General features: G+C 43.7%; 1 protein-coding gene across 1 annotated transcript in view; it reads right to left on the bottom strand.

Moving 5' to 3' along the window:
• The window catches only part of ACO2 (aconitase 2), a 61231-nt gene that overhangs the window by 26055 nt on the left and 9242 nt on the right, over nucleotides 1–25934 (bottom strand). The window contains exons 4-10 of the mRNA XM_077452288.1: nucleotides 20670–20762; nucleotides 16958–17116; nucleotides 5892–6147; nucleotides 3314–3405; nucleotides 2788–2893; nucleotides 2532–2689; nucleotides 1051–1124 (exon numbers count right to left, since the gene is read on the bottom strand). Of these exons, the coding sequence (XP_077308414.1) occupies nucleotides 1051–1124; nucleotides 2532–2689; nucleotides 2788–2893; nucleotides 3314–3405; nucleotides 5892–6147; nucleotides 16958–17116; nucleotides 20670–20762 (938 nt within the window). The remainder of the gene's footprint in view (nucleotides 1–1050; nucleotides 1125–2531; nucleotides 2690–2787; nucleotides 2894–3313; nucleotides 3406–5891; nucleotides 6148–16957; nucleotides 17117–20669; nucleotides 20763–25934) is intronic.

The following is a 25934-nucleotide window of genomic DNA, read 5'->3' on the forward strand; positions in this document are numbered from 1 at the left end:
GGTATGTTTTGGGTCATTGTCATGCTGACCTCTTCATGACCCATCTTCAGTGTTCTGGCTGAGAGAAGGTGGTTTTCATCCAAGATTTTACAATAAATGGCCCCACCAATTGGCCCCTCGAAGCGGAACAGTTCTTCTATAAAAGCATAAAGTTTTTACCTCCATGCTTGACTGTAGGGAAGGTGTTCTTAGGGTCATAGTCAGCATTTTGCTTCCTCCAAACACAAAGAGACCCCTTCCTCAATAGGGTACATCAACAGTCATGCCAGTGAACACCTAAATGATTCAGAGAAGGATTGGGAGAAAGTGCTGTGGTCAAATGAGAACAAAATTGATCTCTTCGGCATTAACTTGCTGTGTTTGGAAGAAAAAAAAGCCGACTATGACCTTAACATCATCCCTACAGTCAAGCACGAAGGTGGAAGCATGATACTTTGGGGCAGTTTCTCTGCTAAAGGTACAGGCCAACTTTGCCGTATTGAGGGGGGTCAATAGACAGGGCCATGTATTGTAAAATCTTTGATAAGTAGCTTCTTCCCTCAGTCAAAACACTGAAGATAGGTTGTGGATGGGTCTTCCAGCATGATAATGGCCCAAAACATACCACCAAAAGAACAAAGGAGTGGTTCAAGAAGAAACCCATTAAGGTCATGGATTGGCCTAAGTTAGTCGCCAGACCTTAATCCTATTGAAATTTTTTTGGAGGGAGCTGAAAACAAGTTGCCAAGAAACCTTAAGGATTTAGAAATCCAAAATCCTTCCTAAGAGGTCACCATCTACAAGAAACATCTTACCTCTGTGCTTGCCAACAAGGGTTTCTCCACCAAGGACCAAGTCATGTTTTGTTTGCGGATTAAAATACTTATTTTACCCACCGAACTGCAAATTTATAGCATTTTTTTCGTGTTTATGTCTCTATCATTTAAAATACACCTATGATAAAAATTATAGACCATTTCTTTTAAGTGAGCAAACCTAAAAAAACTGCAGGGAATCAAATTTTCCCCACTGTACATGGTACGTTTCGTTTCTATTTAAAATCTAACATACCTGTCCCACTGACCAATGCAGGGTCCACAAGCATTTGCAAGCACTACGCCACCAACATTACGGAGAACATCAGCCTGTTCAAAGTAAAGAAAAAAAAAATGTAGTCTTTTCCCCCCCAAAAAACAAACTGTAAAAAGCATGTAGATCACTTAACATGGACATGCTGGGTATTACAGCATGTAAAAAGCATTACAATTTCATGTACATCAGGCGTCATCAACCTTTTCCAATGTGAAAGCATGAAGGGCTTGCTAATAAAAAGGTAAGCTGGACTCCTTTTCACATTACACAGCTGCTGCCCTTCTGGACCCTTTACATTAAAAATGCCTCTACACTCCCCCCTGCATATTACATATCCCTCACAGATCTGCCCTTTCCTACCTTGCCCCATGCAGAGGGAGACAGTGCAGAGAGGAGCAGGAAGCTGAATAAGAACACAGACACAGCAGCGCTGATAAGACAGCAGGAGCAAATTTTTCATATCAACAAGCTGGTGATTGGTTGCTAGGAAAACCCATGTTCTTGTTCAGCTTCCTGCTCCGCCCTTACGCAAGATGTCCATGAGCCAGGTGCACGTGAATTCATTGTGCACTGATGGGCTGGACATTTAGTGGCCCGTAGGTTGCCAACCCCTAATGTACATGGGTATATGGACCCACTCCCCAGTATTAGTATATTGATGCTGTGCAGTAAAGAACTACTGTCTAAAGCAGTCTGGATAGGGTTTACATACCACCTGAAAATATACTAAAAGCTGCAGGATACAAGTTTCATTTAAGCCTTTCAGGCTCCATTCACAAGTAAGTCATTCCCAGCATTATAACCTGGTCAGCTACTGTCAGACTTGCAAAGCAAATCAGGGTCGCTCATATTTCGGCACTGAGGTGCACTACGGAACCTGAATAAATTTGATTTTTGGAGATACATAATGAGTAAAGAAGTACAAATTGTATGTTTTAATGCAAATGTGTAATTTGTGCCAGAGACCAGATGATCTCAGTTTGAGGTCAATACAAGGCTTCCTCTGATTGGCTGATGTGGAGATAGAGACATCACCTGCCCACCAGTTCACCTTGGCCAGAGATTTTTATTCATTGAAAAATACAAGGCTTCTGCAAAATAGCAGAGATATGCCAAGACCGACTATCGGACAGTAGAGGGGCAGCCTCATGTTTCTAAAATACAGCTCCGCTTACTGTATGTAGTCAGTGCTTTTACAGTTTATTACAGCAGCCAGACAGTTCTGGGATGGTGCCAAACTAAAGTGAAATGAAACCTGGAATTTTTTTAATTGAAAATCAACTGGTCTGTACATGAGTTGCGCTAGTTTTGAATTGCGCTTTCCCAAACTACTTGGGTTAGTAACTTGCCATTACCTACTCGTATACATTCAATTAGACCTCTGCTTGTGATGTAAAAGGTACCAAAGCTCATTTGTGTACAAATCTGCATTGCTAGAATGGGAGTTACACTGCACTTACATAACCATCTCTTTCAATGGTGGCTCGGATTTGCTCAGAACCTGGAGTGATTGTAAACTTTGATTTACACTTTAGACCATGTGCAAGAGCCTGCTTTGCTACAGCTGCTGCACGACCCATATCTTCATAACTGGAATTTGTACAGCTGCCAATAAGACCTGAGAATCAAGAACAGGAATGTTAATTCGCTTTTTAATTTAAAATAAGCCCATAAAAGAAGGTGGGGCAGTTAAAACAAGTTTCCTTGGAAACTTACCAACTCTGATATCCAAAGGCCATCCCTTCTGTTCTGCAACAGCTCCCACCTGTGATACAGGTGTTGCCAGGTCAGGGGTGAAAGGTCCATTGATGTGTGGCTTCAGCTGTTGGAAGTGAGGAATATTTAGGTATTAATTTACATGGGTATACTGTTCAGTACACCTATACAATGGACGGTCTTTATCCACACAGGTGTTCTGTGCAGCCAACCTATTGATAACAGGCAGATAGCTCCACAGATCTTTAAGTGCACCAGAGTATACATCTGTGTGGGAAAAATGCCCAGAATGGAATGCAGTCTGTCTGCGTTCCTATTAATGCACTGGTCCTGCATGGATGTATATTCAGGGATGTGCTTGGAGATCCATCCAGATCTGTGCAGCCGTACACCTGTTCTTGTCTGAAAAGGCTGCCTGCACAAACACCTAAGAATCCCATGTGGGCAAAGATGGCCCTTTGCAAGAGGGGAAGGGAAGGGAAGGAAAAATTCATAAACGGTTATTCCACCATCAATCTGTATTTACCTCATCCAGGTTAAGTTCAATCAGCTGATCATATTCACACCCTTCATCTGGTACCAAGCTACTCCTGAACTCATCTGCCAAAGATGCAACCCCTGAAACAGAAGAAAATTCAAAATTCTATGTAAAATTTCTTAAAAGCGGCTGTAAACCATGCTCTGTAATTTTTACTTACAGGTAAGCCTATTATAAAAATGAATTTCTCCAAAACGTGCACCGTTTAATGGATACTGCCTGTATATAGGGTGAATATCTCCTTATTGTGTACTGTTTAGGAGATACTCACCCAACATGCAGGCAGCGACATTACTGGCGCATGTGCTCTGAAGGTCCAGCATATCTTGCCAGAACATCAGAGCTTTTGCAGGAACCGATGGCAGCGGCGTCGTAGCAGCTCCAGCCAATCACATAGCCCGATCTCGCAAACCCAGGAGACAGGCGGGGTGGGGGGGGGGGGGGGGGAGCTGTATCTCAGGTACACAAGTACGGATGCAGAACAATGTTTTGCTTCATCTTCCCTGACACACACTTTCCACTTTCATGTGCACGCGCACACACTAACTGGACATCTGCAGGACCAACGTTGAGGGATTGCAGAGCCACATCATCCTAGCAACACTGTTCTTGGTTCTCATCATGAAAGACTTTTTTTAAAGCGAAGTGCAGAAGGAGAGGGGAAAATATAAAAAATGGAAGCTCAATCATATGGCTGCAAAACTGGTACACCACCATCTAACCCATAGAACTGAATGACAACATGACCGCTGATCACTCAGTTCTTGGGTCTGCTCTAAATCTTGGAGTGCTGAGCTGGGGAGGGAGCAGCTGGTTCAGTATCTTAGTCCACAGAGCTAAGCCAGCTGCCGATCTGGCATCTAGGTGGATCCTGACATTGTTGCAGTCCCTTAAGAGTCTGGAATGGCTCTGCAACATCAGCTGGCAGCAGGCTTTAGCACAAGTGCACTCCTTTTAAATACAGACGTATTGCCAAAGCTCTTTTGGCCCCATTTCTGTAGATCACGGGAGTGCACCTAGTTCTGCCGCCTATGACTCAGATTCAGGCAAAAGCGGGGAAAAGTCTATTGACTTTACAGAACCGATCCAGGCTTTGTAGGGATCCAGACAATGTCAAGATCCAACCAGATTCATGACCGGCATCTGGCTCAGCAGGCTTCCGAGAGCCTGAGCCAGATGCTCCTGCCCACTGCACAGACTGCTGCTCCAGTAAGCGTTGGAGTAGAGCACCGAGGGGAGACTGTCACTGCTGCACGCTCAGAGTGGACCTGAGAACAGTGATTTGAGGTGTAGAGGTAGCAGATGCAGCACCAGATTAATGCCACATATACATAGGCAAGTATGGTTTTTATTTTTTCCCCCCCACACACCACTGACTGATGGTCTGCTAAAGGGACAAAAAAAAAAAAAAAAAAAAAAAAAAAAGGGAGACAAGGCAGCTACTAGAGAACCCTTTATCTCTGGTTACATTTTGCATAAACTACTAAAACTAAACTACGAGACTTGGAGGCATCATTGCAGATCATATGAAATGGCTCTGCCAGAAGATACACAAAATCTACTCTATCATAAACACAAGGAGTTTAAGACCGTTGACAAGAAAGGTCATTTGCTGGCATATTTAGCTCAACCAGATCATCTTCCATGAACTATTTCTGAACTTTGAGGCATGACTACCAGTAAATAGATTAAACATCCGAGTCCAGTACACACCCCTGCCATCTGTAACTAAAAGTTTAGACTTTGGGAAGACCGTGAAGACGTCACAAGATGCAGCTTCCCACTGTAGTCTGCCACTAACAGATGAAAATTGCCACTAAGGCCAATTTGGGTTTTCAGACATTAGTGAAAGCTTAGTTGCAGCCTCTCAAGCACTATAGAGTCCAGCATTCAAAAAGAGGGAAACCAGCACACATGCAGTTAATTTCAGCAGGGTTCTAGCCCATGAGATGTGAGAAGGCGGACCCAGCCGCAGTAATGTGGGTGGTGAGAGGGAGATGTAATCTCTCTGCTCAGCCATTGCAACTCTTTCAGTGCAACCTGTGCAGCTCGTCTGCAAACCGCACAGGCTGGCACTGGTCCATGGCCCAGGGATTGGGAACCCCTGGCCTAAAAACAATTACTTCAAGTTAGGTATTTTCACTGAGAATTTTACACTGCCCAGATTTAAAGTGGATAAATATGGCACATCCATTTGTCAAATGGCAAGGAGAGCGATTAGTAACTTATGATATGGAGTTGTAGTAAACGTAGGCCCTTTTGGCCAGCATTCAGTTATAACTTTTCCATCCCCAACATCTGCACTCCCAAAAGATGCTTTGTGGATCTAGGCAAGACTGAAATGTGCTTAGCCAAAACAAGTCATCAGGTTACTTTTGCACAAAACAAAAAAATAAAAAATAAAACACGCTAGATGCATAAATCTTTTGGCTTCTAGTATAATACATGCAGGGTATGTAAACTTATACATAACTACAAGCTTGGGAAAGGTCTCAAGGCTTCAATTAAATATGGGCATAACCTGTAGAAGTTAGACATACAAAATTTTCAGTGTTAAAACACAAACCTGACCGGCCTGTTTTTTCCAAATATTTCTTCATGCGATGGTTATAAGGGAACACCGATGTTGTGGCTCCAATCTCAGCTCCCATGTTACAGATGGTGGCCATACCAGTACAGGAGATGGAGTCCACACCTGGACCATGATACTCTACAATGGCTCCTGTGCCACCTTTCACTGTGAGAATGCCTGCTACTTTTAGAATAACATCTTTTGGTGAAGACCAGCCAGACAGCTTTCCAGTTAGCTTAACACCAATGACCTAAGGGCAAAAAAAAAAAAATATGTTAATGTGTATAATCCAGGATTTCAATTACAATTAAAGCATAGCATTCTGAAAGTTGCACCCAATGAGCCCTCCTACACAACAGCCCTAACAGAGCCTGCTCCTCCACCCGATTAGGAGCAGAAAACTCAATTTTAAAACCCTCACCTTCTCAGGGTTTCCCGTCAGTCATTTCCACCTGGCCGATTCTGGGAGAAGTTGAAGTGGTGTTATAGATGGCTCACTTCCATCTTAATCCAGAACCAAAAACCTGCACCCTCCCCCCAGCAGTGCTATAAGGCAGGAGGGGCTAGACATGCGTACAGGCGTTGTGGGGAGCCACTCTGCAAGTCTGAACCAGCATGGATGGCAAGTAGCCACCAAAGCTAGATGGGTCTGCAGATACACCTTAGGAAGCAGTTTATGCAAGGCTTACCTTTTGCTCTGTGTGGAAAGATTGCTAATGGTATGTTAAAGACTTTAGTCTAGCCCAATGTGCATGATATGTACGCTGGGTTATAAAATGGGGTCCATAAATGAAAGCCATGACCCCATTTTACCAGAGTACAGGTTATAGCATGCCAAAGACATATTGCAGTGCACAAAATAAAATAAAAAAGTAGCTGTCGTGAGGCCAAAATACAATTGGGCTGCACCTTGCATCCATTACGATATAGTACCGGTGCATCTCAAAAAGAATATCGAAAAAAAAATTAGCAATTCAATGCAAAAAGTGAATCTCATTCTATAGGTTTATTACACAGAGCAATATATTATTTCAAGCATTTCTTTTAAATTTTGATAACCCAAAATTCAGTATCTCAGAATATTACACAAGACCAATATAAAAAGAAAAAAACTAATTAATATGTTTTGTAAAATCCTTCTCTGAAGTTCGACTGACAGCATCTTCACCTTGACCTTAAGGTTAGAGAGGACTAAGCAGAAAGTGTTAAAAACAGCAACACTTGCACAGTACCACCCAGGGGGCAGTCCTACTGGCTACAACACCTCACACTGCATCCAGCAGCTCAGTTCATCAAAAGCAGTACAAACAAATAGAAGGGGTGGGTGCTGTGTCCGTCATGAACTTCAGAGAAAAGGATTTTACAGAGAGTGCAAAAATCCTATTTTACCTTTCGTTCATTGACGGACACAGCATTTTCATCTTTACCTTAGGGACATCCCCAAGCAGTGTCAAAGAAACAAGGGGTGGGAACAACCAGAGCTCCTCAATTGAGGAGTTGCAACCTTAACCACTTCCCACCCGGCCAATGCATATATACGGCCGGGTGGGAGCCGTCTACTCCTGATAGGACGTTCAGGAACGTCATTCAGGAGTAGCGGGATCGCGCGCAGCGGCGCGATCCCGATGTGCTCGTGTCACCCGGACACAGCACATCTCAGATCGGCAGGAGGGCTCTGTGATTGGCCCTCCTGATCACATGACGGCCGTGTCCAATCACGGCCGTCATGTGATGTAAACAGCCGGTTGCTAGGCAATCGGCTCTCCTCACACGGAAGTCACCGCTGAGGAGAGGAGAGCAGAACGCTGCAGCCGGCTGATGATCAGTGAGTATGGGCTGCTTTTTACAGCTTTTTACTCACTGATCATCAGTGTAAACACACAACACACCACACAGTACAAACAGTCCCCACATATGTCCCCAAAACACACATGTCCCCAAAACATACATGTCCCCTAATAATAAAAACACATGTCCCTAATAATAAAAACACATGTCCCCCACATATGTCCCACTAAAATCACATGTCCCAATGATTATCTGCACACATATGTACGTGATCACCTGCACACATATGTACATGATCATTTGCGTACATATGTCCGTGATCACACAAACCAATTATTATACACTTAACGGAATTTTTTTTACCAAAAACATGTAGCAGAATACATTTTGGCTTAAATTTATGACAAAATTTGATTTTATTGGATTTCTTTTCAAATAGAAAAAAGAAAATGTTTTTTTTCCAAATTTCCGCTTTTTTTGCGCTTATATCGCAAAAAATAAAAAACGGAGTCGTGAATAAATACCACCAAAATAAAGCTCTATTTGTGCAAACAAAATGATAACAATTTCATTTGGGTACAGTGTAGCATGACCGCGCAATTGTCACTGAAAGCGCTAGAGCGCTGAAAGCTGAAAATTGGGCTGGGAAGGAAGGGGGTGAAAGTGCCCTGTATTGTAGTGGTTAAACACAACTGCCTGAAAAACCTTGCGGCCGAAGCAAGCATCCGAAGCTGCTTTCACATCAACCTTGTAAAGTTTTGTTAAAATGTGAATGGACGACCAGGTCACCACCTTACACACCTGGGAAATGGACGCTTGATGTCGGAAAGCCCGAGAGGCACCAATTGCTCTGGTAGCATGTGCACCGTGACAGAAAAAGGGAGGCGCCCGTCCCCTTATGACATAAGCCAGAACCACAATATTTCTGATCCCCTGAGAAATGGTGGCCAATAAGACCGCCAGTCCCTTCTCCGGACCAGCCAAAGATACAAACAGCGAGCCCGACCTCCGAAAAGGAGCCGTAGCAGAAAGGGTACACCCACAGAGCCCAAACTACGTCCCAGGAATGCAAAGCCACCTCTTTCGGGTGTGATGGCCAAGGACATAAGCACAATGTCCTCATTTAGATGAAAGACTGAAACAACCTTTGGCAGAAAGGAAGCATGCAGACGCAGCACCGCTTTATCCTTGTGGAAGATCTAGTAGGGAGACTTGCAAGACAAGGCCGCCAACTCAGAAACCCTCCTGGCAGATGTAATAGCCAATAGAAAGACTACTTTCTGAGAGTCAATAAGGGGATTGTAGTATGGGTCTATATTCATATACAACTTTAGTTATTGAATTACAAGAATAGTTAAGAGTGATTACTTATATCTATATACACACAACATGTTTAACCCTTTCATGACTAAGCCTATTTTTGGCATTTGGTGTTTACAAGTTAAAATCCATATTTTTTTGCTAGGAAATTTGGAACCCCCAAACATTTTTTTAGCAGAGACTAGATAATAAAAACGGCGATTTTTGCAATATTTTATGTCAAACGGTATTTGCGCAGCGGTGTTTTAAACGCAACTTTTTGGGAAAAGGGACACTTTCATTTTAAAAAAAACAAAACAGTAAAATTAGCCCTTTTTTGCATAATGTGAAAGATAATGTTATGCAGAGTAAATAGATACCAAACATGTCACACTTTATAATTTCACACACTCGGAATGATGACAAAGTACGGTACCTAAAAATCTCAATAGGCGACGCTTTAGTTTTTTTTTTTACAGTTACCAGGTTAGCGTTACAGAGGAGGTCTAGTGCTAGAATTATTGCTCTCGCTGTGACGATCGCAGCGATACCTCACATGTGTGATTTGAACACCGTTTACATATGCAGACGCGACTTCCGTATGCGTTTTCTTTGCTTCGCAAGCTCGCAGAGACGGCGGGCGCTTTAAAATTTTTGTATTTTTTTAAATTTAAAGAATAATAATTTTTGTTCACTTTTATTGCTGTCACAAGGAATGTAAACATCCCTTGTGACAGTAATAGGTGGCGACAGGTACTCTTTATGACGGGATCGGGGGTCTAAAAGACCCCCCATCCCTCCTTTACACTTCAATGTATTCAGATCGCTGAAACCGGCGATTCTGAATACTGTATATATTTTTTTAAACCGGCGCCATTGGCAGCCGAGTAAACGGGAAGTTTATGACGTCGCTTCCGTGTTTACCATTAGGAGACTGGAATGACGCCGATTACAGCGTCATTCCAGTTCCTTCCCAGCAGCCGGAGGCATCCAATCGTGAATTGGTGCTCCCGATCGAGCAGGAGCACCGGTAACAGCGGCGAGAGGCGGGGCATCCCCACCCGCTCCTCCGGCATAACAACGGAGCGGCTTTTAGCCGCTTCGGTTGTTATGGCTGGATAGCCAATCGCTCGCTGTAAAAAACAGTAGTGGGGTGATGCCTGCAGGTGCGGGCATCATCCTGGTATACCCCCCGGAAGCCGAGTACGCAGATCTGCGTACGCTCGGCGGGAAGGGGTTAATGCATGAGGCATCTGCTTCATTATGCTATGGGAAGTTGGGAACCTTTGACCTTTTCTTTTCATCAGTTGTAGCTATTGTCTTCACTACCATATAAATATGACTGGGGGAGCAGTTTGGAGTTTTGAGGTTCAATTTAAGGCAGAAGCCTGAATTGTTGTGGGCCATCAAATCTAGGTAGCTCATTTATAAATGATCTAATGACTCCCCTGGATTGAATATGCTGTATTTATTCCTGTAACGTATCATCTGTATACATCTTTAATCAAAGCTAAGAACCTTTATTACATTCTTTGTGTGTTGTGTTTTAATCCTTGCATTTACTGACCACATATCTGAAAGAGTAACTATATGAATGAACCTATGGTTAAATCTAACAGTATTTAACCCCTTGTTACAGGGATCGCCCTAATGTTTTCAAATGGCGGTTTCTGAAGCATCGGGAGATTCAAATCCCACAGAGGTAGCGGTGGTCGTATCGGAGGGGCCACATGTCAAACCCCCGGAACAAACGTACTCACCAATGAATGAGTCACCAAGGGTTGCTTGAGGGAAACCCCCCCCCCCCCCAAAAAAAATAAAATAAAAATAAAAAATAAAAAAACATCCAAAGCCGATATCTGCCCCTTGATGGTGCTCAAGGCAAGTTTCTAATCCACTCCTTACTGCAAAAACAGCAGGATCCTGGAAATAGAGTATGTGTGCGGATGCCACCCCTACTCACACGGAGGTGTAGGCCTTCCACGTACGATGATAAATCTTCCGAGATGACTTCAGTGCCCTCAGCATAGTGGATATTACTGAATCCGACAGACCTTGATCCCTTAGTACCTGGCTTTCAACAGCCATGCCGTTAAAGCCAGTGACAGTAAAGCAGGATGAAGAATTGGACCTTGCGACAGAAGGTCCTCTCGCATTGGCAGCCACCAAGGAAAATCTGCCACTATTCGTACCATGTCGGCATACCACGGCCACCAAGGCCAATCTGGGGCAATCAGAATTACAGGAATCCCCTCGGCCTCTACTCTGAAGCAGACATGGTAGAATTTTGGGTGAGGGAAAAGCATAAATCAGCCAATAATGCCCCCATGGAGCCACCAACATGTCTGCCGTGTCTGCCCAGTGATCCTTTGATCTGGCCACAAACCTCTGTACCTTTCGGTTGAGTAGAGGCCAGGAGATCCACATCTGGCGTGCCCCCGCCGACATACATCCAGATGTAGCGACCATTCCCCTTGGTCCAACATCTGACAACTTAGCTAGGCCACCTGCCAGTTTTCTATGCCCGGAATGTACACGGCTGACAGAGCCAGCACGTGCCACTCTGCTCACCGCAGGATGTGAGCGACCGCCAGTGCTGCAGCCGAGCTCTTTTTTCCTCCTTGATGGTTGACATACGCAACCTCCATGGCGTTGTCTGACTGGATCCTGACCAGACGCCCCTGCAACCTCTGACCATGTGGAGAGGCACAGCCTGACTGACCGAACTTCCAGCACGTTGATTGGCAGGCGGGATTCTTCCTGGGTCCAGCGACCCTGGGTTGACTGTATGCATAAGGCTACATCACAGACATACTTAAGGCCCTGCACCAACTGGTCCGCCAGCTTCACGCAGACTGGGGAAGCCTGTTGCTTCAACTCACGGTGCAACAATTTTGCCCATTCAGTAAGCCTCTGACACCAGGGCCATGGCTAACACTGGACACAATGCTGACCCCCACCACCGTAAACATGGACCGGGCAACTGCTTCAGCCATTCTATCGGCAGGGTCCTTAAAGGAAGCAGTCCCTTCCACCGGAATCGTGGTTACCTTATTTAACCTGGATACCAGAGGGGGTCAACAATCAGAGATGTCCATTTCTTCAGGAAACTCTCCTCAAAAGGGGTAACGCACTGCCATGCGTTTCTGGACCGAAAAGGCCCGCTGTGGTTTTCCCCACTCCTTGTAAATAAACGTATCAAAATAAGTTAGGTAAGGAAACACCTTAGCCGTGCGGGCCGGCTTGTGGGACCCAAAAGGGACCGACACCTCTGTAGATGCCCCCGCCGTATCCTCCATTTTTAGGGTATCCCACACCTCGTTAATAAGTGCTCCTACAAATTGCTTTTTCCTGCGCTGACCAGGACACAGAGTCAATCTCACTGTCCGAACAGTCCTGGTCCGAATACTCTGATACGTCAGAACAGGGGCTGTCTGTCACAGCGGGCAGAGTCCGATTTAGAGCTTTGCCCGGAAGAATGGGGGGGGAGGGGGTGTTTTTTTTTACCTCCCTTGCGCCTGCACGCCGCTTCCAACCTGGCAACAAAGGCCTCCAGGAACACTGACAGAGCGTCCATAGGCACCGCAGGTGCATGGGGAACCAGTTGCAATAACAGTAATGTCTGAAGAAGAGCCAGCTTCCAACGCCATGCTGACCCACACTTGCCTGTCACCACTTAGGGACTTAAGGCAAATCACACAAAATGTCCACCCTCCTAGCTGCCACAGACTGAGGGGCCCCCCCACAGGACTCACCACCCTGACCCAGGTACTGCGCTGTGCTGCTGTTTGCTCTCCCCTGCGTCATCCACATGGTGCCTGTGTGAAAAGCGCGCTGTTCTAGAAGGAAACAAGCACCCAGCGCTAGAGGCAAAACTACATGAGGCACCTAGAAAATGGCCACCTCAGCAAAAACGTCTGAAGGTGCAGATAAAATGGCCACTGAACTACCAGAAAATGGCTGAAAGGCAAAAACTGGCTGTTGCTACAAAAAAAAAAAAAAAAAAAAAAGGCCGGAGCATGCGACAGCCTCCCCACATATCAATCACAGCACAAACACCCCACCGTGGCCCAGAAACAGGGAAGAGGAGGAGCGGATCCCCAACACCCAGTGCAGCCCCCTGCCAGGAACCAGAGGACCCCCAGCCAGGTACATGCACAGCACCCCCCATGTGCCTAGTCACATGGGGAGGAGGGAAGGGACAGGGAGAGTGAGAGACCCCCTAGACGACCTCCCAGGGAATGCCCAGCTGCTCCATCCTGCCGAGACAGGTGGAATCATACTTACCCCTCCTGCAGGGACTGCTGGACGCATTCCACAGACAGAGCCATTACCCTGAGCAGTACGGGGTGGCTGCCGGCCACGGCACTGACAGCAGTAGCCTGGTCATACGTGTGCCCCGGAGCATATAGCTCACCGGCCACCCCTGGATCAGACTGGGAATGTCGTGGCCGACCCAGCGCGTACCTAGGTCCTGGTCACGCTCGACTGGTCAGGCTGGGGAGACTACAAGGATTTATATTATAGAGCCTGTCACCCAGCCGGCTGTTTATTGTAGATCACAGAAATCAAATGCAGAAAAAAAAAAAAAATTCCCAGGACCAATGGTCCCAATGGGAGCCAGGTCCTTCTACACTAGGCAGAAAAAAAAACGGTCTGCTGGATGCAGTGTGAAAGCCAGCTGGACCTCCCTCTGGGTGGTACTGTGCAAGTGTTGCTGTTTAACATTTTCTGCCTTGTCCTCTGCTAAAGGGGCAATAGAACCCCAAGGTCAAGATGAAGATGCTGTGTCCATCAATGAACGAAAGAAAAAAAGTTTTAACACAGAAACGTTGGCTTAATGAAAAGTATGTCTATGTACAGTATAGTATCCACTTAATACTTGGTTGGGGCTCCTTTTGCATGAATTACTGCATCAATGTGGCATGGAGGGGCTCAGCATGTGGCACTGCTGAGGTTATGGAAGCCCAGGTTACTTTAATAGCAGCCTTCAGCTAGTCTACATTGTTGGGTCTTGTGTCTCATCGAATTCTTGACAGTACCCCACAGTGTGGGCAGGTGCCAAGTCCTGCTGTAAAATGAAATCAGCTCCTCCATTAAGCTGGTCAGCAGAGGGAAGAATGAAGTGCTCTAGAATTTCCTGGAAGAGGGCTGTGCTGACTTTGGATAAACACACAGTGGACCAAAAACAGCAGATATGGCTCCCCCAATAATCACAGACTCTGGAAAACTGCATTTAATTTGGTAATCAAGGTCCCAGAATCTGGAGGAAGAGTGGAGTCGCACAGAATCCAAGTTGCATGAGATCCAGTGTGAATTTTCCACAGTCCGTGATGATTTGGGGAGCCATGTCATCTGCTGGTGTTGGTCCACTATGTTTTATCAAGTTCAAAGCCAGCAAAGCCCTCTACCAAGGAATTATAGTGCACTTCACAATTCCCTCTGCTACCCAGCTTTATAGGGATGCCGATTTCATTTTCCAGCAAGACCTGGCACCTGCCCACACTGCCAAAAGTACCAATACCTCATTTAATGATCACGGTATCACTGTGCTCAATTGACCAGCAAACTCGCCCAACCTAAACCCCATAGAGAATCTGTTGGGTATGGTCAAGGGGAAGAGGAGACACCAGTCCCAATAATGCAGATGAGCTGGAAGCTGCCAAAGCAACTTGGGCCTCCATAACACCTCAGCAGTGCCACAGGCTGAACGCCTCCACACCATGCCATGACCAATTACTGAGTGCATACTACACTGTACAAGGACATACTTTTCAGTAAGCCAACATTTCTGTATTAATCACTTGCCTACAGGGCACTTTCACCCCCTTCTTGCGCCCAGACCAATTTTCAGCGCTGTCGCACTTTGAATGACAATTGCGCGGTCATGCTACACTGTAACCATGTGAAATTTTTATTTCCTCACACGAATAGAGCTTTGGTGGTATTGAATCACGGCTTTTGTAAAAAAATTAACCACTTGCCGACTGGGCCATAGCCGAAAGACTGCTACAGTACGGTCGTGTTAGTGACCGCCGGGTCCATAAGACCCGGCGTATTGCGGTAAATGGCCGTTTACCAAGTGATCGCTCCGAAGCTGCCAACAACAAAATTTTTAGTTGTGATTTATAGCGCAAAAAATAAACCCAGCGGCGATTAAATACCTCCAGAAGAAAGCTCTATTTGTGTGAAAAAAAAAAAAAAAAAAAAAAAGAAAAAAGGATAAACATTTCATATGGGTACAGTGTTGCATGACTGAGTAATTGCCATTCAAAGTGAGCACCGAAAGCTGAAAATTGGTCTGGTTAGGAAGGGGGTTTAAGTGCCCAGTGGTCAAGTGGTAAGAGACAGAAATTTTTTATTTTTTTTCCAAAAAGTTCCTTTGTTGGTCAGTAAATTTTGTAAACAAGTAATTTTTTACTTAGCTTTTAGCTCTAAGCAGCGAAGCAGAATTCGTCATCAGCGGGACACAGGCGCATTCTGATCATATTGATAAAATATTTCCCAGAGTGCCACATCTCATAGAGAGCAGAAAAGGAAAACCCCAAGGGTGGGACTTTAAAAAGGCACTACCAAAAATCAAACGAAAACTTGTAAAAAAAAATATCGAGCGAAAAAACAAAATGATGAACATGGTCCTGAATACTGGAGAATCAAGGTAAACAATGGAGATACAATATCCTATACCCAATGCGTTTCAGAGGCGATTTTCATCTTTCATCAGGGGTTAACAGGATGTAATATCTAGTTTAGTTGTATATAGATGAAAAAAACCATGGTCACATTTAAAAACATTGTCACATTGGGTCCCCAGCAGCTGTGCCTGCATTGTAGTTGCTTACAAATAGACCCCTTCGATGGACGAGCCTCAGTATAAACAAATGCAAAAAGATGAAATCATGAAGGGACTGCACCCCACCGCCAAGGAGGATACCTGAAGGGAAAAAGTCACTGACACTGAGGCGTGAAGAAGTCTTGACATAAGGTCACATCCAGGCCACAGCGTCAGGGCCTAAGAGGGCTGGGATACTGGAGATGTGGCCACAGAGAACAAGCTGGTGATGTCCATTCTAGATTTAAGTCTCCCAGCACATCTCCAGTATCCCAACCCCCTAAGGCCCCGAAGGCATGACTATATGTGCAAACAGAATAATGACACAATATAAATGCAAAGTGAAATCCAATGCGACTGTGCCCAACATCAGTTATATAAAGTGCTTCTAGATGCATGTACCTTCTGAAAGCTTCACCACAGGTGCTCAGAGGATGAATAGCAACTGATTAAAGGTGTTTGACCCCAAAGTTATAGATGTTCATTTATGATTACCTACGGTGAAGCGCCATCACCTTTACACCAAATACATTTTTTCAATTGTCAAGTGGTATATCACTTAAAGGGGCAGCCAATCACCTTTTGATGTCATATATAAGGCACCATTACTTGTTTGTTATTTATAGATGTTGGTTTGATACTTGATTTGGGGGTTCTTTATGGAGAATTTGATTGTTGTAATGCATCAGAATTTAAAATGCATCACCAGTTTGTATAGATTTTTATATCCAGGTGAAGCACTGCATTGAGGATGGTGGTTAAAAGAATCACCCATGCTGATTAACCTGTGCAAGATCAATCTGTATACTTGGCTAGTTTTCAGGCCACTCTAGTTACATGATCCAACTTCCCAGTGCCAGCAGTGGCTGCAGGGAAAAGTACTCTCTCCTTTCCCTTGCTGGCTAACACAGGAGACATTGCATGACTGGATCAGCCTGAGTATAAGTATTCAGATTTCTAGAACAGGCAGAGTAGAAGATTTTTGTATAGTTTTGCAATACAAAAGCATTTGACCATTATTGCTACAACAATACAATGATTGCTTAACAGTTGGGACTGTCTCATACATAAAAACACTAAAAAATATTTAGTCTGGATTGGGGGGGGGGGGGGGGGTGTTACCAGGTGTAAAATAACTTACATTAGGACATTTGAGTTCCCAGGGAATTCCAGCCATGACATCCACAGCATCAGCACCTCCAACACCGATGCAGATGCCCCCTAGGCCTCCTCCATTTGGAGTATGAGAGTCTGTACCAATCAGGAGGACTCCAGGATAGGCATAATTTTCCAATATAATCTAACAAAAAGAAAATAGACAATGTAAGCCACAAAAAAGGAAGGAAGAAAAGTTGTTGACCAAGTCAGAGCTTCAATTGTATTTTTAAGATCCCTATAAAGTGGAATTCCACTCAAATTCTAGCCAAGCCTAGATCTATTCCCACCCCCAATAAGGCTACCCTAACTACCCAGTAAAAAGAAAAAAAACATTTCTGTATTTACCTATTGTAAAGCCATTTTGATTACAATCAGGTTCCAATGCCAGCTTCAGTGTAGAGGAGAGGCAGTGACAATGGCTGCCGAGCCTGGGAGATGAAGTCACCCACAGGCTTACTAAGGGGCAGCCCTGGTTGGCTCTACACTGAAGCCAATGACTGCTCCATAGTAAGCCCATGGGTGACTTCATCGCTCAGGCTCTGCAGCCTTGGTCACTGCCTCTCCTCTACACTGTAGCTGGTCCAGATCATGTGACTGGACCTTAGTGGCTTCAGAATGGTAAAGTATAGACATCTTTCTTTTACAGGGTAGCTAGAATAATCTTAGAAATGGGGGTGGGAATAGATTTAGGCTTAGTTAGACTTGAATTCTACTTTAAACATAAAAAAAGAAAAAAAAGGGGGGGGGGGGGGGGAGGTGGGGCACATTTGCATTTAGCCATTTCTAATAACTCCACTGCTCCTTTTAAGTGTCCAAGTTTTTATCTACAGACTTTACAATGATTTCCAGTTGGCAGAACAAGTATCTGGCAAAGCAAACATGAACAAACCTTAAAAATAAAAAAAACTTCAGGGCATGCACAGCCCAAAAGATTATCGCTGTTCCTGCAAACTTTCCCAAGTTTTGCTCTAATGCAACATTCTGAAACTATGCAAGGCTTCATGGTTAGACATTCCTTTTGCATGAACAGAAATTTTGGCTGGCGAAACATTGGTCGAAAATAGTGTTGCTGGCATTATGCCGGAAAATAATAAAAAGTGCAGCTAATGGAGCTGAAAACTCAATTTTACTGTTTAAAAATAAAAAGCGTGAAGATGGGATTTTTACAGTGCCTATATGCAATTTATACTTCTGTACAAATTGCATAAAAGCACCGTAAAAATCCCATCTTCACGCCCTTTATTTTTAAACTAATTCTGCAATTGGGATGAGGTGCCTATTGTAATTTGGGTGTTTGCTGACAGCTAGAACCAAAATTCATAAATCTTCAATTTTACTGTGCTTATGGAGTTTCATAAATCATGACTCAAACCACATGAAAAAAAGTAACACGGGTGTGATATTTCAGCGCATTGCAATCGGGAGGTGTGTTTTTGGTAAGGGGTTTTTTTTTTTTTTTTATCTTCTTTAACGGACCAAAAATGCAGCAAGCAAGAAACACCACAATGGACCAGTGAAGACTTAGAATTTCAAGGAATACATTTTTCTTCAGCTTTTCTTGCCTTAAAAAGGTGCGAATAATGGCAGATTCAATTAAAATTCATGATATTAAATTTAAAGAGAAAAACAGTTATATAAAATATATATATATATATATATATATATATATATATATATATATATATATATATATATATATATATATATATATATATTTTTAAATATGAATTTTTGGTTTTCTGCACCAAAATTTCAAAAAAAAATTATATTTAGAAATATCCCCAAATAAAAATTGAATTACAGCTGCAATGCGTTACATTAGTAGTGTAACCTTGCTCCATACTAGGTATTCTGTCAGCTGCCATTATGTAAAACGTGAAACATTGCTGCCTGGGACAGAGTCTGCATAGAGACTAGTTGCACAGGCGAGGTTGGGGGGAAAAAAAAAAATTCAAAACCATTTTAGCTAGATTTCCTTTATTTTTTTAGAGTAATAAGACTTGCACAACATAAAATATCACCATATATGTGAGGTATCACCATGAATGTTAGTGAGTGGGTGGATCAGACCCTTGACAGCTGCACTCTGCTTTACACAATATTTCATTGACTGTCATTGTGGTCAGCCCAATAAAACATACAGGTTTGTACAGTACCCGTGACTCGTGTTCTGGCCTATGATCATTAAAGTGATTGTAAAAAGGCAGAAGGCTTATTTTTATGCATCAAGATAAAAATTCCTTCTGTGTGCAGCAGCCCCTCAGCACCCCAATAGCTACTCGAGCCCAGGCTCGATCCAGCAATGTCCGAGTGCCTTGGCTGTCCGGAACTCTTCCTTCTAATTGGAAGAGACACAGCAGCACCATTGGCTCCTGCTGCTGTCAAAGTCAGTTAGTCAATGAGGAGACTTGGACTTTAAATATGAACAAAGCATATCCCTCTATAGGGTGTGCTTGTCTAAGAGTCACTTCTGCCAAATTTTTCTGACAGAAAAAAAATAAAATAAAAATGTAACAGGGGAAGGAGCTCCAGCAGATTGACAGCCAGAGCTCTGTTCCCTTTAATAAGCTCTCAGCAGAGTACTTTCAGACCCTTTTCTGAACTCTCATACAACCATTAAAAATTCTGCACTTTGATCTCATGCAAATAAATCATAACTACTTATGTGGGAGGATTAGTTTCATTCTCTATCACCTGAGGACAGTCACTTCACTGGGCACAGTGGGGGGGGGGGGGGGGGGGGGGGATTTCAGGTCTTTAGCACCACCCTTTGGGCACCTTCTGCTAATGTGTTTGGCAAGCATTGATTCCAAGCATGCGTGTTTGTACTTTCAACTTGTGTACACACAATATGAAAATCTGACTGACGAAAATTTAGTAGCCTGCCATCCAACATTTGTTGGCGGAAAGTTGGACAATTGTCTGATGGAGCGTACTAACAGTCGGGTTTTAGGCAGTCTTTCATCACACAATTACCTGCCGAAAATCCGATCATGTGTACGAGGCTTTAGAATGGCAAAGAGGGCGAGTCTTGTATGGTTGTCGCCATTAACTGACCTTCCTAGTTGTGTACTTTGTAGAGATCGCTGTCCCAGAGACCTATCGGGTTACCCTAATTTTTACTTGTACATAGCTACTCTTGAATGGTGCATTGTTGTCCTTTCCCCAGGGAGCTTGTATTGGAGGGCTTAGACCAGTACGTCCCCATACACCATTTTTGTTTTTATAAATAAACGCCTACAAAGCAACTTTAGCCCTTTAAGCTTACACTGGATTAAGACACAAGTCTAAATTCTTACTCAATAGCTTACCAATTATGAAAACTAAACAATGTTTGAGGAGCACCAACTCCTTATAACAGTTCAACAAACCTGGTAATCTGTTAAATCGTTCTAAAAGGCCCCCCCCAAATCCAGGATTTCATACATTTAATTTCCAAAATGGGGAGACAATCTCCACATCTGAGACACTAAATGCAGCAATATTACAATTGGATTCCACTGAAAGCTCCCTTTAGCTTCCCAATTGTGTGTAGCCTCAGGGTGAAGCGCTTGCTGAAGCCTGGAGACAATACAAGTGGATAGAACACCTCTCATAACAGCCTACATATAGAGCATTTAGTGTGACCACATCCAAGGTAAGTACATAGTAACCTGTCTTTGCCATTACGGACCACAGAAACAGTCTGGTCTCACCTGATGGATGATGCCTGATCCCGGTTTCCAAAAACCAACACCATACTTCCCTGCAGCAGTTGCCAAGAAATTATAGACCTCCTTGTTTATATCCTAAAAAGAAAGACAAAAAGGGAGTTCATTTTTGATAGTCTTGGGTGAAAGCTTGGAGCCCCAGTTATGTTTTAATGGAAATTATTGAATAAGGTCATTAGTATCACCACAGAGTGGTCCTGTGAATACTTGTAAAATACTCTGTGCCACGTCCTATAATTTGAGACAGGAAAATTGGAGTAGAAGGCTTGGACTTCAGGAACAACCACATGGGTAATTATTAACGTTTTTTATACGTAGAAATTACATTATCAACATCAGAAAAAAGTCATAACGAGGTTGAATACTACTGTACATAGCCATAGGAAGTTAGCATAAAAAAAAATAAAAAATCTGGAGGGGAAGGGCCACTCATTTCAGTCTAGTTTAAATTCCAAAAGATAAGCCATGTAACAGGTAATGATAATATCCTGGGCTCTACATGTTACGCGCCTTGCGCTTCTTCAGGAGCATCAGACTTTACAAAAAAAATATATGTCTCTATAATAAACTTGAACTATCCTAGTCATGTTGCATACGCCCCTCTCATTTGAGACTGACTGACCCATTTACTTATTTCATCTATTTAGCGATTTTTGATGCATCCCACTCCTGATTGGCTGAAATCTCCATGAAACGCGTAGAGTCCATACTCCGGGATCCCAAGTCAAGTTTGCTACAATCATTAATTTCTTTTATAGTTATATTTATTAGGATAACCATGTTCACCTGCTCTGTATATCCATTCAAATTTTTTAATTGTGATTGCTTGTACCATTTATGTCTATCCATTATATACATTAAATATGTCAACATGATTATTACTACAATTATGCTTCTTGCATGACCCGTGTATTCTATATTATGATAGATTATATATACACCTATTTAGGATTTGTATTTAATTTATTGGATTGATTAGCAACTTTCTATGGGTATACAGATTTCCCCGCAGGGACAGTGACAATTAAATTTTAGGTATCCTAGACCATTTCAAACATATCCATGCCTCATTTAAAGTCCCATAATCCACTTTCTTCATTTCCAGTGCATATATAAGAGCATTGAATAAATTATGTTGTACGTATATGCAGTGGGCACATATGAACTCTCAAACAGTAGATAACTTCTGCCATAGGCCTTTATTTGTCCGAAGAAAGATTAAAGGAGAATAGCAGAGAGGGGGAGGAAGGGGTTAAGGAGATAGAACAAGAGGAAGGGGGGTGTAAGATAAGGGTGGTGGGCTCAACCTTAGACTCAGGGCAGGTCTTCCTGTCGGTGCCATTACCAGACCTCATCGTGCATTTCTAGTCTGTTTTGTAGTCTAGCTGTCATCTTTTCCATAAGTTCAACATCTTTGATTCTGGCATATAGGTCTTGGAAGGGTGGAGAGTGTCGTTTCCAGTGAAGGGCAACCAGACACCTTGCGGCTATTAGGAAGTGTCTGAGCAATTTTTTGGATTTGTAGGGGGCGAAACCCCTAGGAGGAATAGTTTTTGGAGACATGGGAACCTGTACTCCCAGAAGGCGAGACAGACTGTCTCCGTCCAATATGGAGCAATCTTGGGTCGTTTCCAGTAAATATGGTATAGGGTGCCTTTATCTCCATGGCAGCGCCAGCACCTATCTGAGCTGGAGGGATAGATAGCGTGGAGGACATCAGGTACCAATGGTAGAGAATCTTATATGCATTCTCCTTGTGGAGTGTGCAGAAGGAGCTTTTAGCCACCTGAGACCAGATTGTCTGCCACACTACCTCCAGAATGTTCTCTCCCCCCCCCCCCTCCCCCCCCCTGCACCTTCTCTCAGCGAAGCATGTATGCATGCTTGCCCTGGATAAAAATGGAGTAAGCATTGAGTAACCGGTAGATGTCAGATCAGGCCTCGGCGCACTGATCCCTCCAGTATAATGCTCTCGAATGGGATGGCGCTGAAAATTGGAGATCTGGGGTAATATTGGGCAGTGCCATATTTGCAAGTATCCATAATAACTGGGTTATATAGGAAAGAAGTCGACAGCGATTTCTCGGAGCTGAGCCCCTGGGCACAGGAGAGTTTGCGCCAAGTGATCTAAGTAACTTCATAGATCCCAAGAGTCTCTCCAGTTCTACCTCCAGAGTAGGCCGTTTGGGTGGGTGCTAGCCAATTTTTCTCAATCTCCGTCCATTTGTTATAGGACCGTTGAGGGAACCATGAGGTCAGAGCACGTAGTTGTGTCACTTGGTAATATTTCACTAGGTCGGGGAACGGTAGTCCCCTGTCAGATCAGGAAGCCAGCAGGACTGAGCTTGGAACTCTGTAGTTTGTAGCTCCAGACAAAGCTCACCAAGTCCCCTTGAAGCTTTCTTAGCTGTATGTATGGCACTGGGATAGGCAGTGTTTGGAATACATACAAGAGCTTGGGAAGAATGGTCATCTTTGAGGCCACCCTTCCCAAAAGGGATATATGATGGATTTTCCATTTCTGGATAAGGTCTCTTATGGAGCGGAAGAGGAAGGAAAATTTGCCTGGTAGAGAGGTGAAGGACAGGGTGATCTAGACTAGGGCTGCAACTAAGTATTATTTTCATAATTAGTTGGGCAATTGTTTTGATTAATCGGTAAAGAAAAAAAAAAAAAAAAAAAAAAAAAAAAATGTGTGTATAATTTAGTTAATATGTAAAGTTTTTAAAAAAAGGCAATTTATTCTTAAATATCTCTATGCAGTGGTAAATGTAAATAACTATATGGTTAGGGAGCAAAATACCTAATCCACTCTGAGAATAACAGACAGAAGCGAATATATATATATAAAAAATTAGAGGGGATATATACATATAGTAGAAGAGATATACTGTATATACGATTAGAGGAGAGATATAGTGTATATACACTATTAGAGGAGAGATATAGTGTATATACACTATTAGAGGAGAGATGTAGTGTATATACTATTAAAGGGTCAATCTAGTAAATATCAGACCGATCGATTAATTTCATAATCGATTAGTTTTAGCCCTACTAGACTCGCAAGTATTTCAGGGCTGACATTTTCCAGCGGTATCGGAAGCACTGCTGAAGGTGCTGGACTTCTGCGGCTGCTATGTTAATAAGTAGGGCCTCTGACTTGGATGCTGTTATTTTGTAACCTGAGAGGGACCTATAGAGGGACCTATAGACATCCAGGTCTGCGTGCAAGTTGGGTAGGGAGATCCTATGTTGTGTGAGGGCGAGTATTATGTTGTCCGCAAACAATGCCAATTTAAACTCCCTTCGTCTGACCGGGATTCCTTGAATGTCCGGGTTGCTGTGAATGGACGCCGCCAGGGGTTCAACACAGTGCAAACAGTAGAGGTGAGAGTGGACATCCGTTGGGTCCCATTCACTATCGGAATGGAGGGAGAAAGAGCGAAGGGAGTTTTGACTTGGGAGGTAGGGTTAGTGTACAGGTGTTGGATGGCCTGCAGGAAAGGGCCCTGGAATCCCATGCGTCTCAGTGTTAGCGAACAGGAATGCCAGCCAAGGCGATCAAAGGCCTTTTCTACATCAAGCCCCAAGACAAGCGACTCTAGGCCATCCCTGTTCGCCACATCTATTAAGTGTATGATCCTTTTGGTATTATCCCCCGCTTGGCGAAGAGGGACGAAGCCCATCTGGTCTTTATGGATTAGGGAAGGCCTAATGTTTAGTTTGGTCGTATCGATAAGAGCTTGGTGAAATTTTTTAGATCCGAGTTCAAGAGTGCTATTGGCCTATAAATGGCAGAGAGAGAGGGATCTTTTTCTGGTTTTGGGATCAGTGTAAGGAACGATCTTTGCATATCCGAGGGTATGGGGGTCTGCTGGAGGAAGGCGTTAGTTTACACATGTGTGGTAGGAGGGTAGGGAGGAAGGTTTTATAATATTCATAGGGGTTTTTCCACTTGGCCCATGGAAAGGTCCCCGTTATGCGGAGGCATACAATTTTTTTTTAAGGAGTGGTAGGGACGTAGACATCTGAGTTGGAGTTCATAGATCCCAAGATCCCTTTCTGCTTGTAGTTTGACAGTCAGAGCATCTTTTTCTGGGCTGAAGCTAGCGCTATGCAGCGGCCTCAGGTGACTGCCTTGTGGGCTTCCCAGAGTGTAGGGGAGGATATATCAGGGGTGGTGTTCTAGCGAAAGTAAAGCTCTGTAATGAGGTCTCTAGCTCGGTCTTAGCGGGGGAGGTGTTTTAGCAGGAAGTTGTTCACCTGCCAGTGACATGGTTAACGGTTAGTGGTACCAAAGTCCAGGGTCATTAGGATGTGGCGTTTACGAAAAGGTAGTCTATGTGGGTGTGCGTTTGATGGGGTGCTGAGTAAAATGTGTAGTCTCTCACCGGGTGAAGGGTGCGCCATGAGTCAAATAGGGCGTAGGGTCTAGTGAGCTGTCAGAAAAGCTTTGAATCTTTAGAGGCTCTGGGTTTTGCGAGTCCCTGGGGTTTAGCGTGTGGCAGTCCTGTACTGTGGAGTGTGATAAGTTAAAAATCCCTCCCACTATAAAGAGTTTGCTAGGCATTTGGAACAGGCGTGCGAATACCTTGGTCAGGAAGTTGATCTGGTGGGTATTTGGAGCATAAAGGGGGCATAAGGTAATAGTCTGAGGCCACCACTGTCCTCGCAGGATGATATAGTGTCCCCATGGGTCAATTAAGGACTTGAACTCATGAAAGGGGATCCACGTTTGAATAGTATAGCCACCCCCGCTCTTTCGTGGGTTAAATGCTTGATAGGCCTGAGGGTAATGTCTGCACTACCCAAGCACCAGATGTCTCTTCCTGTTGGAGTTTAAGCCATGGACATTTAATGACAAAACCTTAGCCAGTGGTAGTGATGGATATGTGCAAGGTTGATATTTTTAATGTAATTTTTAATATAATAAACTAAAAAAACCCAAGCCTTCTACTCCAATTTTTCTGTCTTAATGGACATTATATCCTCATTAAACTAGCAAGCTAGAACGTCGGAATCACAACAGTAGTATTGGGTCTATATGAGGCAGAGGCACCATTCAGCCTCTTCCACTACAAGGGCCAATCAGGAACTGCGCCCTACACTAGCACCATACCATTTTTGTAACTCATGGAAGCTTGTATGACTGCTCAACTTTTTAGCAATTTTGAAGCAAAATATGAATAGTAGTGTCATTTGGGAGTTAAAGGTTGGGTCGGTTTAAAAAGGTTTTAGGACAGAGCA

This window comes from Lithobates pipiens, unplaced genomic scaffold, assembly GCF_037356315.1.
Source record: "Lithobates pipiens isolate NorthernLeopardFrog02 unplaced genomic scaffold, aLitPip1_a1.2 Scaffold_23, whole genome shotgun sequence".
Taxonomy (NCBI): Eukaryota; Metazoa; Chordata; class Amphibia; order Anura; family Ranidae; genus Lithobates; species Lithobates pipiens.